Below are 12,920 nucleotides of genomic sequence, written 5' to 3' on the forward strand. Positions count from 1 at the left end.
GTGCATTCGTGTTTAATCTTATTAATATATAAATCTATTTTACATGACAAAATATATATATTGCTTCTATTGTTCTAATTTGTAAGTCGTTTTGGATAAAAACGTGTGCTAAATTATTTAATGTGCTAATTTTCTTGGGTCTCATTTCTGAAACACGAGCAGAAAGTGTCAAGAGAACGATTTACACGTACATAAATATTGTTGTCATGAATGTGTCTTATTTTATAATCACAGAAATATAGTGCAATACTGCGTTGCGCCGCCAGGGGTCTCCCTTGAACACAATATTATATGCTAATGTCAGAGCAAACATATTAAATCAAGCATATCATTCTTATAATGCAAGCAGGCACACTAAATATTGAATGCAGACAGTTTTAAATGTTTATTAATTTGTACAACTGCACAGATCTAAACATTCAGACTTCTAAAAGAGAAAAGCACCAACAAATCCATACATTTAAGCATTGATTCAGTTACAAGGTATCTCTAATATTTAAATAGGGTAATCAGTCCATGCAAGTTATGTTTTTAGAATAATAATAATAATAATACTATTTAAAAGTTCATTTACATTTTGGGGTTTAATTGTACCGTAATTCTGTAGAAATCAGCTGGACTCCATTTCATTCGCTTGGAAAACTCTCACATCTCACTGAACACATGGAGCATTAGTGCTACTATAAAAGTAAATATTAAGCGTTTAGAACACAATATCATTTTAAATACCCACCATACATACACACTCTGTTTTCTCTGAATTTAAAGGCGATCTCATGCAATGTTAGCAGTTTAAATATACATCTGTGCACTTTTCGAGGTGGATCTCCAGATATAAGATACGTTTGAGTGTCAAAAAGACCCTCCGTCCACCGTGGCACACGTTAAAGGGGCTTTAATACAGGTTACACAAGCAACACCTCAATCAGGTGCTGCGCAGTAGATATAATAACACTTGGTTTCGTATAAATTAGCAAAGGCTAGACTAAAATTACAGCGATATAAAGAAAAACATTTGACATTGTGCTTTTTTTGTTTGTTTGTTTTGAATAGGAAAAAGCCTGTGAAATAACAGTGTAGAGGACACGCCATAGTCACAGTACTTGGCACTCAGAAACCACCTCTCTATACACACACACACACACAGCAGGTGAACACACATGCAGGCTCTCCGTTTGGCATTTCAGTCAAAGGCCTTGCTGTTTAAATCAGACAAATCAACTCAAAAACCATGCCAGTGTTAGTAAGGCCATTCAGAAAGTGTGAAGAAATCATTAGCGGGGAGGAGATTTGAGGAAGATGTTTTCATTGAATAAAAAGGGCATTTAAATTTAACTCTAAATTTAAAGGTGATGTGTCATTTTTTTTTTATATTCAAGGAATAGTTCAGGCAAAAATGAAAATTTGCTGAAAAATTACACATCCTCACGCCATCCAAGATTAGGATGTGTTTGTTTCTTCATCAGATTTGGAGAAATGTAGCATTGCATCACTTGCTCATCAATGGATGAATGGGTGCCGTCAGAATAAGAGTCCAAACAGCTGATAAACACATATCAATAATCACGACAGTCCATCAGCTAATATCTTGAGAAGCCAAAAGATGAATCAGGGGAGAAATCTGCACAGATCAAGCACTGTTTACAAGACAAAACAGCTCTAAACAAATATGCGGCTGGATTTTGATGTGAGAGACAACAGGAGATGGAGGTTTTCACTGCAGGACGCAACGGTTTGAAGTTAAAAACATCTTAAAGCTGGATTTGTTTCAGCTTTTGTGTTCTCCAGATGTTAACTGATGGACTGGAGTGGTGTGGATTATTGTGATGTTTTTATCAGACTCTCATTCTGACGGCACCCATTCACTGCAGAGCATCCAGTGCTGAGACCCATTTCTCCAAATCTGATGAAGAAACAAACTCATCTACATCTCAAATGGCCTGAGGGTGAGTAAATTATAGGCATATGTTAATTTTTGGATGAACTATTTCTTTAAAATTCTCATTTAATGTGTAGAGTCACTTATAAGTGCTTCATTTGATCTCCCTACACAGCACAACACTCTGACTGTAGACTGTTCGAATTGTTTGCAACTGAGAAATGATATACTTCAGCTTTGAATACTGTCTGTATGAAGGTGAATGCTCGGTTTTTATATGTCAGATGAGGCAGAAAACACATCTATACAGTCGAGACCTCATACAGACGCACAAGGCGACACCTCGAGGGCAAACGCCTCCCAGAAACCAGCATGAGGATTACTGTCCAGTGTTTGAGCTCAAACTGAACTGATTCAGATTCAATATCTCAGGTCTGAAGGGCTGAAAGCTGGATTCATGTCGCAAATGCTGAGGAGGCCTTTTCAGAGGTCTCCGGTTCTGTTTATCACGATGTCATTTGGAAACTGGATAAGATTTGATTCACATAAGCTGATTAAAAATATCTAAAATATCATCCTATCGGAAAATGGGGAGAGATGGGAAATCATTCAAATGAAAATGCATTAGAGATGCACTACAAGTCAAAGGTTTGGACACATCCGCTCGTTCTTTATCACGACTATTATTTCTTACACTCATCAAGAAGGCAGTTATTTGATCAAAATTACAGTAAAATATTATTAGAATTTAAAACATCTGATTATGAAAATATTTTAAAATGTAATTTATTCCTGTGATGCAAAGCTGAATTTTCAGCAGCGATTTGAATCTTTATTGAATAAAAAGAAGAAATTCAATAACATAAGAAATCTAATTCTAAATACAGATGAAAGTCAAAAGATCGGATGCATAATTTTTTATTACAACTAATATGCAAAAACAGACAATAGTCGTGAAACCTAGGAAATAAAACAAATGGGAGTCTGGGAATAATGATTAAAACATGCAACGCAAATGAAATCTCTCTTATATTTGAGCTTCTTCTTTCTCGTTTTGGACATTCATCAAATTCAAGTTTTAAAATGATTAATCAAATTCAAGTTTTGTAAACAAATTCATACAAAGTCACAATTTGTCAACAAAACTAATTTCAATCATTCAAAACATGGAGAGAATGACTTTTTTTATTAAATCTACGGACGAATAAATAGCAGGAAAGATGGATTGTGTTTATGACTTCATAATTTGACATATTTCCATCAATATAATTAATGTATGGATGCATAGGTAACCATTATTATATTGACTTCTGTTGTTTTTGTCCTCGGTTTAAAGTAAAAAAAAAAATATTTCAATTATTAATGCATAAGCTTTTTTTGAAGATTCGCTCAAGTGTGTCCAAACATTTGACCAGCAATACATATCAAATAGCTTAAGTTTATAAAAATGTCCAAATACATTAGAAAACGGCCACCTGTCAGGGTTTCACATCCTCTGTGGCATGAGAAATGAGTCAAAATGAAACTAAAACACAAATCTCTCATCCCATAAGCAGTGAGAAAGGCTGTTCTCTAATTATGAAGCAATAACAAACCTATTTAACGAGACATGAGACGCTCTGACCGGGTTGCCAGTTAATTGACTCCCCCCTAAAAACCCCCACAGGCGTCCAGGAGGGATCGGACCGTCAACAGATGCGGCGGCTGCCACTCAAACACAGCTCAACGGCAGTAGCCAGGGACGTGGAAACCTCACGGCAGAACCTGCAGCCCGGCCCGGCCTCAGAGGATGGTGCAGAAGAACTTCTTCTCCCGGAACGGGTTTTCTGACGCCGGGACAGGCACGATGAGCGGGTCCTCTCGTATATGAGCGTCACAGTACGCCATCAGGTCCGCCGCGGCCTTGGACACCTGAGGACAGAGTTAGGGGTTTAGATTAGGCATAGCTTTTAAAAGAAGTCTCTTCTGGGTGCTCACCAGGGTTGCATGTATTTAATCAAAATACAGTAAAAATACTGAAATATTTTTTACAATTTAAAACAATTTACAATTTTCTATGTGAATATGTGTTAAAATGTCATTTATTTCTGTGATCTGCAGTTGTATTTTCAGCATCATTACTCCAGTCTTCAGTGTCACATGATCTTCAGAAATCATTATAATATACTGATTTACTGCTCAAGAAACATGTCTGATTATCATCAATGTTGAACACAGTTATGCTGCCGAATATTGTTGTGGAAATATGAATAAAAAATTCAAAAGAACAGCATTTATTTGAAATAAATAAATATTTTGTAACATTATAAATGACTTTACTCTCGCTGTTACTTTCTTAAATGTGTCCTTGCTGAATAAAAGTATGATTTTTGTTTTTTATTCGCCTTTGAATGGCAGTGTATCATGGTTTCCACAAAAATATGTAATATTTTATTTTCCATAAAAGATTTCTGAAGAATCGTGTGACAATGGAAGTCTTGAGTAAAAATGCAGAAAATGTCATAAATTACATTTTTACATATATTCATAATTTTACATATATTTCACAATATTACAGTTTTTACTGTATTTTTGCATTAAATAAACGCAGCCTTGGTGAGCGGAGTTTCAAAAACATAAAAAAAACAAACAAACAAAAAAAAAATATTTTACTGGTAGTTTGATAAAGTAATTTTCCGATTACTTTTTCTCCCCCATATCACATTACAATGCTTTGGATCATCCAGGACACTGCAGTTCAGCAAACACACATGAAACTCATCTGTGCTTAGCTCTATAACTGACCATCAGAGACTTAATGAGCATCAGTATCTGCTCTCCTCTCCTCTCCGGCTCCATCAGCAGCCAAAGTAGAGGGACAGACTCTGAGAAAACTGCACTGGGTCATGTTTTACAGCATTAGCTGGCTGTTGTACATAAATATCTAGTCTATGCAAAGACAAAAAAAAAAGAAGTTTGAAAGAGAAAGATTTTAGTCTGCAAATGTCATGCTGAATAAACATGCCAAAGCATGACATTTATCACAGTCCATTATGTTCACTGATATTTCTAGGCCCCTCTGTAGAATGTTGGCCTAAAACGACCAGAGTGAAGCACAAACATACAGCCTCTTTCTGATCTTAAAACGTCTGAGAAAAATACAAACTTATTTATTATTCAGCATACACACACAGGTCCATATATATATATATATATGGACACTGACACAATTTTCCTAATAGAATAGAATTAAAATGAAACAACCAAGATGAAATTGACAAAATGCTTAGGAATTACAACCATTTTTATACACAGTCCCACATTTATTGCAGGCAATGACTGCCTCAAGTCTGAACTCATGGACATCAGCAGAGACTGGGTTTCTTCTTTCTGATGCTTTGTCAGGCCTTTACTGCAGCTGACTTCAGTTGCTGTTTGTTTGTGGGTCTTTCTGCCTTTAGTTTTGTCTTCAGCGAGTGAAATGCAGCTCAATCGGGTCGAGATCAGGAGACTGACTCGGCCATTGCAGAATAATCCACTTTTTTAACTTCAAAAACTCCTGGGCTGCTTTTGAAGTTTTTGAAGCCTAACAATCATCTGTTTCTCTTGTATGGAGATCCTTTGACTGCATGACGTGGTTCACAGCAACAGCTTCCAAATACAAACTTTTACAATTTTCCTTAAAAAAAAAAAAAACATTGTGAAATGTCCATACTTCCAATAAACGTATAAAAAAAATTGAAATGTATTAATGATTTGCTGGTTGGTCTCCAGATATAGAGAATGTGAAGCTACATCACGCTGCCATTCTGGAAGCATCACCTTCTGCTACAAATGCTGAAATTAATGCGGATAGCTGCTTATCTTTTGTCTTGTTTTTGACTTTCAGTTAAATATTCACATTCTTCACTGGATAGTTAGCAGGGGAGAGAAGCTAGTTTATCACTTTGCATGATAACTCGATTTTTTTATCCTAAATTTAGTTGAATTTCGATCTGATTAGCGTGAAAACAGTGTCGGCCGCTGGACGCTCACTGCTGCTTCAGCCGTCATATGGTAGATTATCCAAATAAACTGTTTGTTCAACAAGCTGACAGAAGTCCATCCTTTGCTGGAAACGTATGACGTATAATTGTGGTCACTGTAAATATTCATTTTTCCATGGCCACGGAGGAGAATTAGAGATTGTGGGTCACATGAGCAAACAGACACAAGCACACTGTATGTTTATCTTAATTTCAACAAATGACAACTAAAATGAGATCCCTTTAAAATGAGATCCCTGGTACAGTTTTGTAGTATTTTAAAATGCTGGTTTAATGTAGTAAGACAGTGATGCTAAAAGCCCTTTAAATCCTCCCTTTAGAAAAACGAAGAAAACACTTATGCATTAAGACAGACAGTATTTAAAGTTATTATTTAAAGTTTTTCTGCACACAGTATGCTTTATTAGTAAGAATGTGGTCTTGTAATATCACTGTTTTCATGCATAAGGGTTCAACAGGTAAATAAATGCACTGCGTTCACATTTTGGGCTTATGTACGTATCTGCACATAGCATATGCTTTACAATCTTGGTACCTTAAGCAACATTAAAGTGTTAAGTGTTTTAATGTCCCTGTTCAAATTCTGCTAAGCCGAGTGAGCGTCATACTCGCAAAGGTGATGTTAATTATTAAAGTAAACCTGTCAAAAACAAGCAGCAATGTGATTCTTTTATTGAGTGACTCTGGAATCGCTCTGTAACTAATAGAAAACACGTTTTTGCTGAAATATTATTCTTAGGTCAGTATACGGTAATGCAAAAATAATATAATATTTGATATTACTTATAATATTTTCAATACAGAAGGTTAGGTTCAGTTCAACTGAAACTTTGTAAAAACTGATATGAAACTAAATGATTCAGTGATGCAGTCAGCGGTATGTGTTTTATGTGTTGTTTCTCAGAGGAGCACGAGCGCGTGTGGTCCAGTAAAGAGTTTGATTCATTTGAGAGCTGATGATGAGAGAGACGCAGCTGTTGGATGGGAATCAGGAGCTTCAGCCGTGTGTGTGACACTCACAGCCAGATGGTACAAAAAACACAAACATCACGCTGAGCAAACAAACTACATTTCCCATCTTCTCACACATATGAGAGAAACTAAATATACCATAGCATGTGTTTTTGGACATACACCATAATCATTTCTTGAAACACATTGGAATATATATATATATATATATATATATATATAAGGTATGTATGAAGAGTTCATTTGCAAAAACCGATAATTTTTTTTTTCTTCCAGAAATCACTTTTTTTTATTGCGTAATAATAATATTAATCAAACTGACATCAATCAAAATGACTTTTTCCAGATGTTTTAATAAATTATTTTTGAGCTGAAACTTCACATAATATTGGTCTTAGGTGTCCTCAGAATATGTCTATCTCGTTAAAAGATTCATAATGTGTAAAACTTGAACGTTTTTGAAAGTCTGTATTTATTTAGTCAAAAATCCAGTAAAACAGAAAAGATGTTTTTTTAAAGTGTAATAATATTTCATAATATTACTATTTGAATATATATTAAAAATATATTTTAAAAAATACTCTTTATGCTATTATTAGTGCTCCTTGAGAAATAGAAAGTTCAAAGGAGCAGCATTTGTTTGAAAGAGAAATCTTTTGTAACAAAAACATCACATTACTGTCACCTTTGGTCAATAGCTGAATAACTTTTTTTTTTCTTTTAGTGGTCGTGTCTCATGATTTCCACAAAAATATACCGTTTTCAACATTGATGATAATCAGAAATGTTCAGAAAAGTATATTAGAATGATTTCTGAAGATCATGTGACACTGAAGACTGGAGTAATGATGCTGAAAATTGACATTTTAACATATACTCGCATAGAAAACAGCTGAGATTGTAATAATATTTGACAAATATTTAATATTTTTTTAGTCAAGTATATGCAGCCTTGGTGAGCAGAATAGACTTCCTTCAAAAACATAAAAATCTAAATTATTCCAAACTTAAAAGACATGGTTTTAAAGTGTCATTTGTTAAGTTTCATGGTAAAGCGTGTAAATTAACATTGTGTCATGTTGAGCCCTAATGGACTATTACAGTATTCACAGAGGATCCGTGAGCTCCGTCCGGCCGCTGCGAGTCTGTAATTACAGCACACGAGCATCACTAATTAACACATATCACATTCCACTGTGATTGAGGAATTAATGAACACGACGAGCCTCCAATCAAACGGGCCACTCGCTCTCGTCCACACAGAAACATCTCAATATGATTTAGAGAACCGCATCTTTCTCTTGAACTGTCTTTCACTGCTCACTGGTTCATACAAACCCCTGCAGGTCACTATAAAGTTCACTTCCCACAATCCTGTTTAATCCTATGCCTTTTGCTTTGTGATAAAACAAACGTTGTGTTATTAAGTGGGACATAATCGAGCTTCAGGACGAGACGCCGCGAGACACGAGCACATGAGACAGCAGTCAGATGATGAGAAGCTTTCTACGGATTACTGTGAGAATCTGTGTGTTAACTTACCACAAATTCACAATCCTCACACTTATTTACAACTTACTATCACATCAATCAAAATTAACTTTAATACATTTTGCCTGGTCTTATTGTGAATGATTCAATGGAAGTTATTAAAATCAAATAAATAGAAAAATAAAACATACATCATAAACACATGTGTGTGTCTCAATGTTATTTTAGTATCATTGAAATAATATAGTGTTTATCAATATTTTGAATTAATTGTAATGTTTTTTCAGCTTAATTTTTTTTAAATGCGTATATAATTTTTAAAAATTATTATTGTAGTACATCAAGTTAAACTATATGAAAATAAAAGTTGTTGAAAAATGTAATTATTTAATATAAACATTTAAAATACTTAATAAAATAAAATATTGTGTAAATGTAAATATTTTATTTCCATTAATGTTTAAATAACAAAAATGCTTTAATGTTTTAGTTAACTATTAAAATCATTTTATATCATTGTATGGCGCTTCATAATATCATACACACACACACAAAAACACATGCATGTAAGAAATGATACATGTTCATCAGGAGTAAATACAGGTTGTAAATGCTATTTCTAGTTGATTTTAATATTAAACGCAGCAGTAGAGACTCCATTAGGAATTTTGCAATGATTATAATTTTTTTGTGTGTGTTGATTCAGATTTTCCATTGAGAATCAGTCTACCTATAGATTGCTTCCCAAAATATTTCCCAGTGGTTAAAAGCAGATGTCATATCTGATGTCAGTCAGAAAATATCTGCCATCTGCAGGAAGATGCTGAAGCAGGCAGATGAGAAACCTCTGCAGAATAGTCCAATCCATCTTTCCTCGCAGCTAAAGGCCACAGCTGAGCCTGTGCTCCTCTAAACACTCGCTCCGTCTCTCATCCCTCGGGTTTACAGGCTAAACGCTCAGCCAGACCACACAACTAAAGCTAATGGACACATTATGCTTCCTTAAAGAGCTTGCTTAGTCTTCTGGGCACATTAGAGGAGACAACAAAACAAATTCACTGCAAACATCTCCAGATGCTGCGGTCATCACGTCATGCATGATGGCATATGATTTGTTGCAAGCAGGCCATTGATTTACAATACAAATCTGCACCATAAATATGATTGTTTTAGTACACTAGGTGGGTTAAAATAGTTGATCTGTTCTGACTCAACCAATAAATGGCCTATGACAGTCAAAAAATGACAGTCAACATGAAACATGAAGTGTTTTTACTTCCCTAGTCAGACGTAGTTTAAGTGAAACAGGATATTCAAGAATATATATATTATACATCTTTAGTGACATCAGTTAAAAGGGATAGTCGTGCTTGTTGTTTTAACATATTTGTATTTTTTCTTTGTAATAACTTGCACTGATTAATTTGTTTATTATTTAGTGCCACATCAGCATCAAAGGCTATGCATGGCAAACTAAAGAATAAAATAATCATAACAATAATACTTCAGTGAATTGTATATAATACTTTTACAAACAATAAAATAAATAAATAACAATTTTGCATAGCAGCTTCAATTGCTATTTTAGGACCGAAATGAATCAAACATTCGTTTAAATTCAGTTCAAACTGTTCCATACAAGAGGAAACTCTATAAAAGATTCTTACTTGTGATAAAAACCGTATGTGTTCTTGAGCCCATACCAGTGAATTAAACGGTCGATTTTGATGAGTTTAAAACACACAGACCTTTATCCTGTCCATGCAGGCCTCCATCTTCAGCTGCTCCACGGATTTCCGGGCCTGAGAGATGCTGGCGGTGCTGTTATTGGCCATTCCGTCCTTCATGATTGAGTCCTGCACACAAAACACACACCAGATGAGATCCTGAGAGTCTGTGAGCTCAGGAAATCAACATACGCCTGCTTCTGTATTATTACAGCACATCTGACTCCTGCAGGTCAGACTTCAACTCCAGGCAATCACGACAATATTAGATCTCACACTAACAAAAACTACACCAGTGTAGTACCATGGTATTCTTAGGAGTACCTTGGTGTATCAAGTAAAAACCATTGTATGTGAAGACTGTAATTATTCAGTACCATATATATCATATAGCACTAACATTTTTACTAAAACAAATTAATAGACAATTAGACAGAAATAATAAGTACAAACTCATAGATGCTCAAGAGGTTAAAATTTAACAAAGGTCAAATAAATTAAAAAGCTCTACACACACACCAATAAAAGTTTGTGGAATAAGATTTTTTTATTCAAAATATTAATTTTTTTTTAATCAAGGATGCATTAATCTGATCGAAAGTGACAGTAAAGACATTTCTAATGTTATGAAAGAATTCTATTTCAATTATTTTCCTGTTCTTTAGAACTTTCTATTCATCAAAGAATGAAATGCATCAGTTTCCACAAAAATATCGTGCAGCACAACTGTGTTCAACATTAATAATAATCAGAAATGTGTCTTGATCATAAATCAGTACATTAGAATGATTTCTGAAGATCACGTGACACTGAAGACTGGAGTAATGATGCTGAAAATACAGCTGCAGATCACAGAAATAAATTACAGTTTAACGTAGATTACAACAAAAGTCTGTTATTTTAAATTATAAAAACATTTAGCAATTTTACAACATTTTTGGTCAAATAAATGCAGCCTTGGTGAGCAGAAGAGACGTTAAAAACATTCTCGCTTACGGCAGTGTTTGGATGTGTATGTGCTCATTATCGAAATGCCCATGACTTTTTTATTTTTTTATTCATTTCCGTGAACATTTCTCAAGATGCCAATGTTGTGATATAACATCTCCAATAATACCTGTCCAACCGGTCAGAGGAGCAGCTAAGAGGTTTCTTTTACACAGCAACAGCATCAGAAGATGAGGTTAAAAAGGCGTTTCTGAAGCTCATGTAGCCTACATACAGTCATGAAGCCACACCAATGCTGAATAAAGGCCAGAAGCACTGGAGCGTTTGACTGAATAACATGCTTCACAATTCAGCATCATAGAAATAAACCAGATTTACCCAAAGCTGTTTTAGCTATCATAATGCTCATCATTTGTAGGCGACATGAAATCTAGCAGAAACGCACGAGGGTCGTGATTATTATTCCTCCACTCGTTCATTCAAGGCCATTTGGTGAATTACGGATCTTGACGATCCTAACAAACCGACCGTTTCGATTTAAAGGCGGTGGAATCAAACGCCCAAGAGACTCGCTTCCAGCATCATTCCCCCCAAAAACACCCTGCGGGATCCATCCATCATCATCATCCCGCATCGCTTCAGACTGAGCGCGTGAAAATTCCAGAATAAGCGAATCCGTCACCCATTAAGCCGCGCTCGCGCCGGAATTGTAACAAACGCGCAGCGAATGATACAAAAACGTTCTAAAGTAACAGAACAGGAAACGCAGTTTAAGGTAATTAGCACAAATACCTGCTGAAGCACCCGAGCGCGTGCGAACACCCACCTGAAGTGTGTCACTGCTCAGTATGTGGCTCGACTCCACCCGAACGCGACGAGGAAAAACCCGCAACACCTCAAACACGGTTCATCCGCCGAACGCCGTTAAACGCCTTTCTGCTCCGGTGCTGGTGAGACGCGAGGGGAACCTCATGTGACGCACAAAAGCAGGTGTCGCTGCGCCTTTAAGAAGCCCGCCGGACGCGGAGGGTGCGCGTTAATATCAGAAGACGCTCGGATCGCTAGGGCTCGGGTTTTGCAGGGCGTACCGGAGGCACGTGAGGTTTCCCTGCTTAATGTGACATCACCGGGTCTCCCAGTCACCGAGGTGACGTCACAGCCTCCGAAACACTCGCGCTGTGACGTAATAAGCAAAGACAGCTGGGAACTTGAATAGAAGAGAATACTAGTTCAGTAATGGAACAAGCTGTAGCCTATATAATGAAAGTGGTTACACTTTATTTTGATAGTCCACTTTGATAGAACTGAGCAATATAGACTAAAATAAAGGTTCTTGATTGTAGGAAACATATGACATCCATGGAACATTTACATTCATCTAAATAAAGTTAATCAAGAGGTCTTTTTCCCCCCACTATACAGTAAAAGGTTCTTTACACTAAGAAAACTGGTTCTTTTAAGAACTGAAAGATTCTTTGTGGAACCAGAAGTGGTTCTTCTGTGGTATCGCTATGAAATTCCTCTTTTGGATCCTTTTTTAGAAGTTTAGAACTGAACAATATAGAATAAAATGAAGGCTCTTTATTGGCATGTGGTTCCATGAATCAGGGCTTCTGCAGGAAAGGAAATGTAATACTTTTTAAGATATTAGCAACTATTACTATTAGCAACACTTCAGAGTTTGAAAATATGACTTCATACAGATATCTTCATCAGAATGAAGTGTTTATAATTAAAAGAACAAATATCTGCCAATGGGCTCAGAAAAACACTTCATTCAAAAGGAAAACATACTCCGTTGGCAGATATTTGTACTTGTTTTAAGCATAAACACAAATAAATGCATCTTGATTTAAGAATGTTTAGATATTTGAATTA

General features: G+C 35.7%; 1 protein-coding gene across 2 annotated transcripts; it reads right to left on the minus strand.

Moving 5' to 3' along the window:
- Positions 1–363: 363 nt before the first annotated feature.
- Positions 364–12,152, minus strand: LOC306884091 (guanine nucleotide-binding protein G(I)/G(S)/G(O) subunit gamma-4). 2 transcript variants are annotated; one of them, XM_079439745.1, is made up of 3 exons: positions 11,869–12,152; positions 10,116–10,223; positions 364–3,790 (listed from the first exon to the last, which is right to left on the minus strand). In XM_079439745.1, the coding sequence occupies exons 2-3, from the start codon at positions 10,212–10,214 to the stop codon at positions 3,662–3,664; spliced, it is 228 nt and encodes a 75-aa protein (XP_079295871.1). In that variant the 5' UTR covers positions 10,215–10,223; positions 11,869–12,152; the 3' UTR covers positions 364–3,661. The 2 variants fall into 2 exon arrangements, with proteins under 2 accessions (XP_079295871.1, XP_079295872.1); XM_079439746.1 differs by having other exon boundaries at positions 11,835–11,871.
- Positions 12,153–12,920: the final 768 nt, after the last annotated feature.

The sequence above is a fragment of the Barbus barbus genome (genome assembly GCF_936440315.1).
Source record: "Barbus barbus genome assembly, chromosome: 18".
NCBI classification, from domain to species: Eukaryota; Metazoa; Chordata; class Actinopteri; order Cypriniformes; family Cyprinidae; genus Barbus; species Barbus barbus.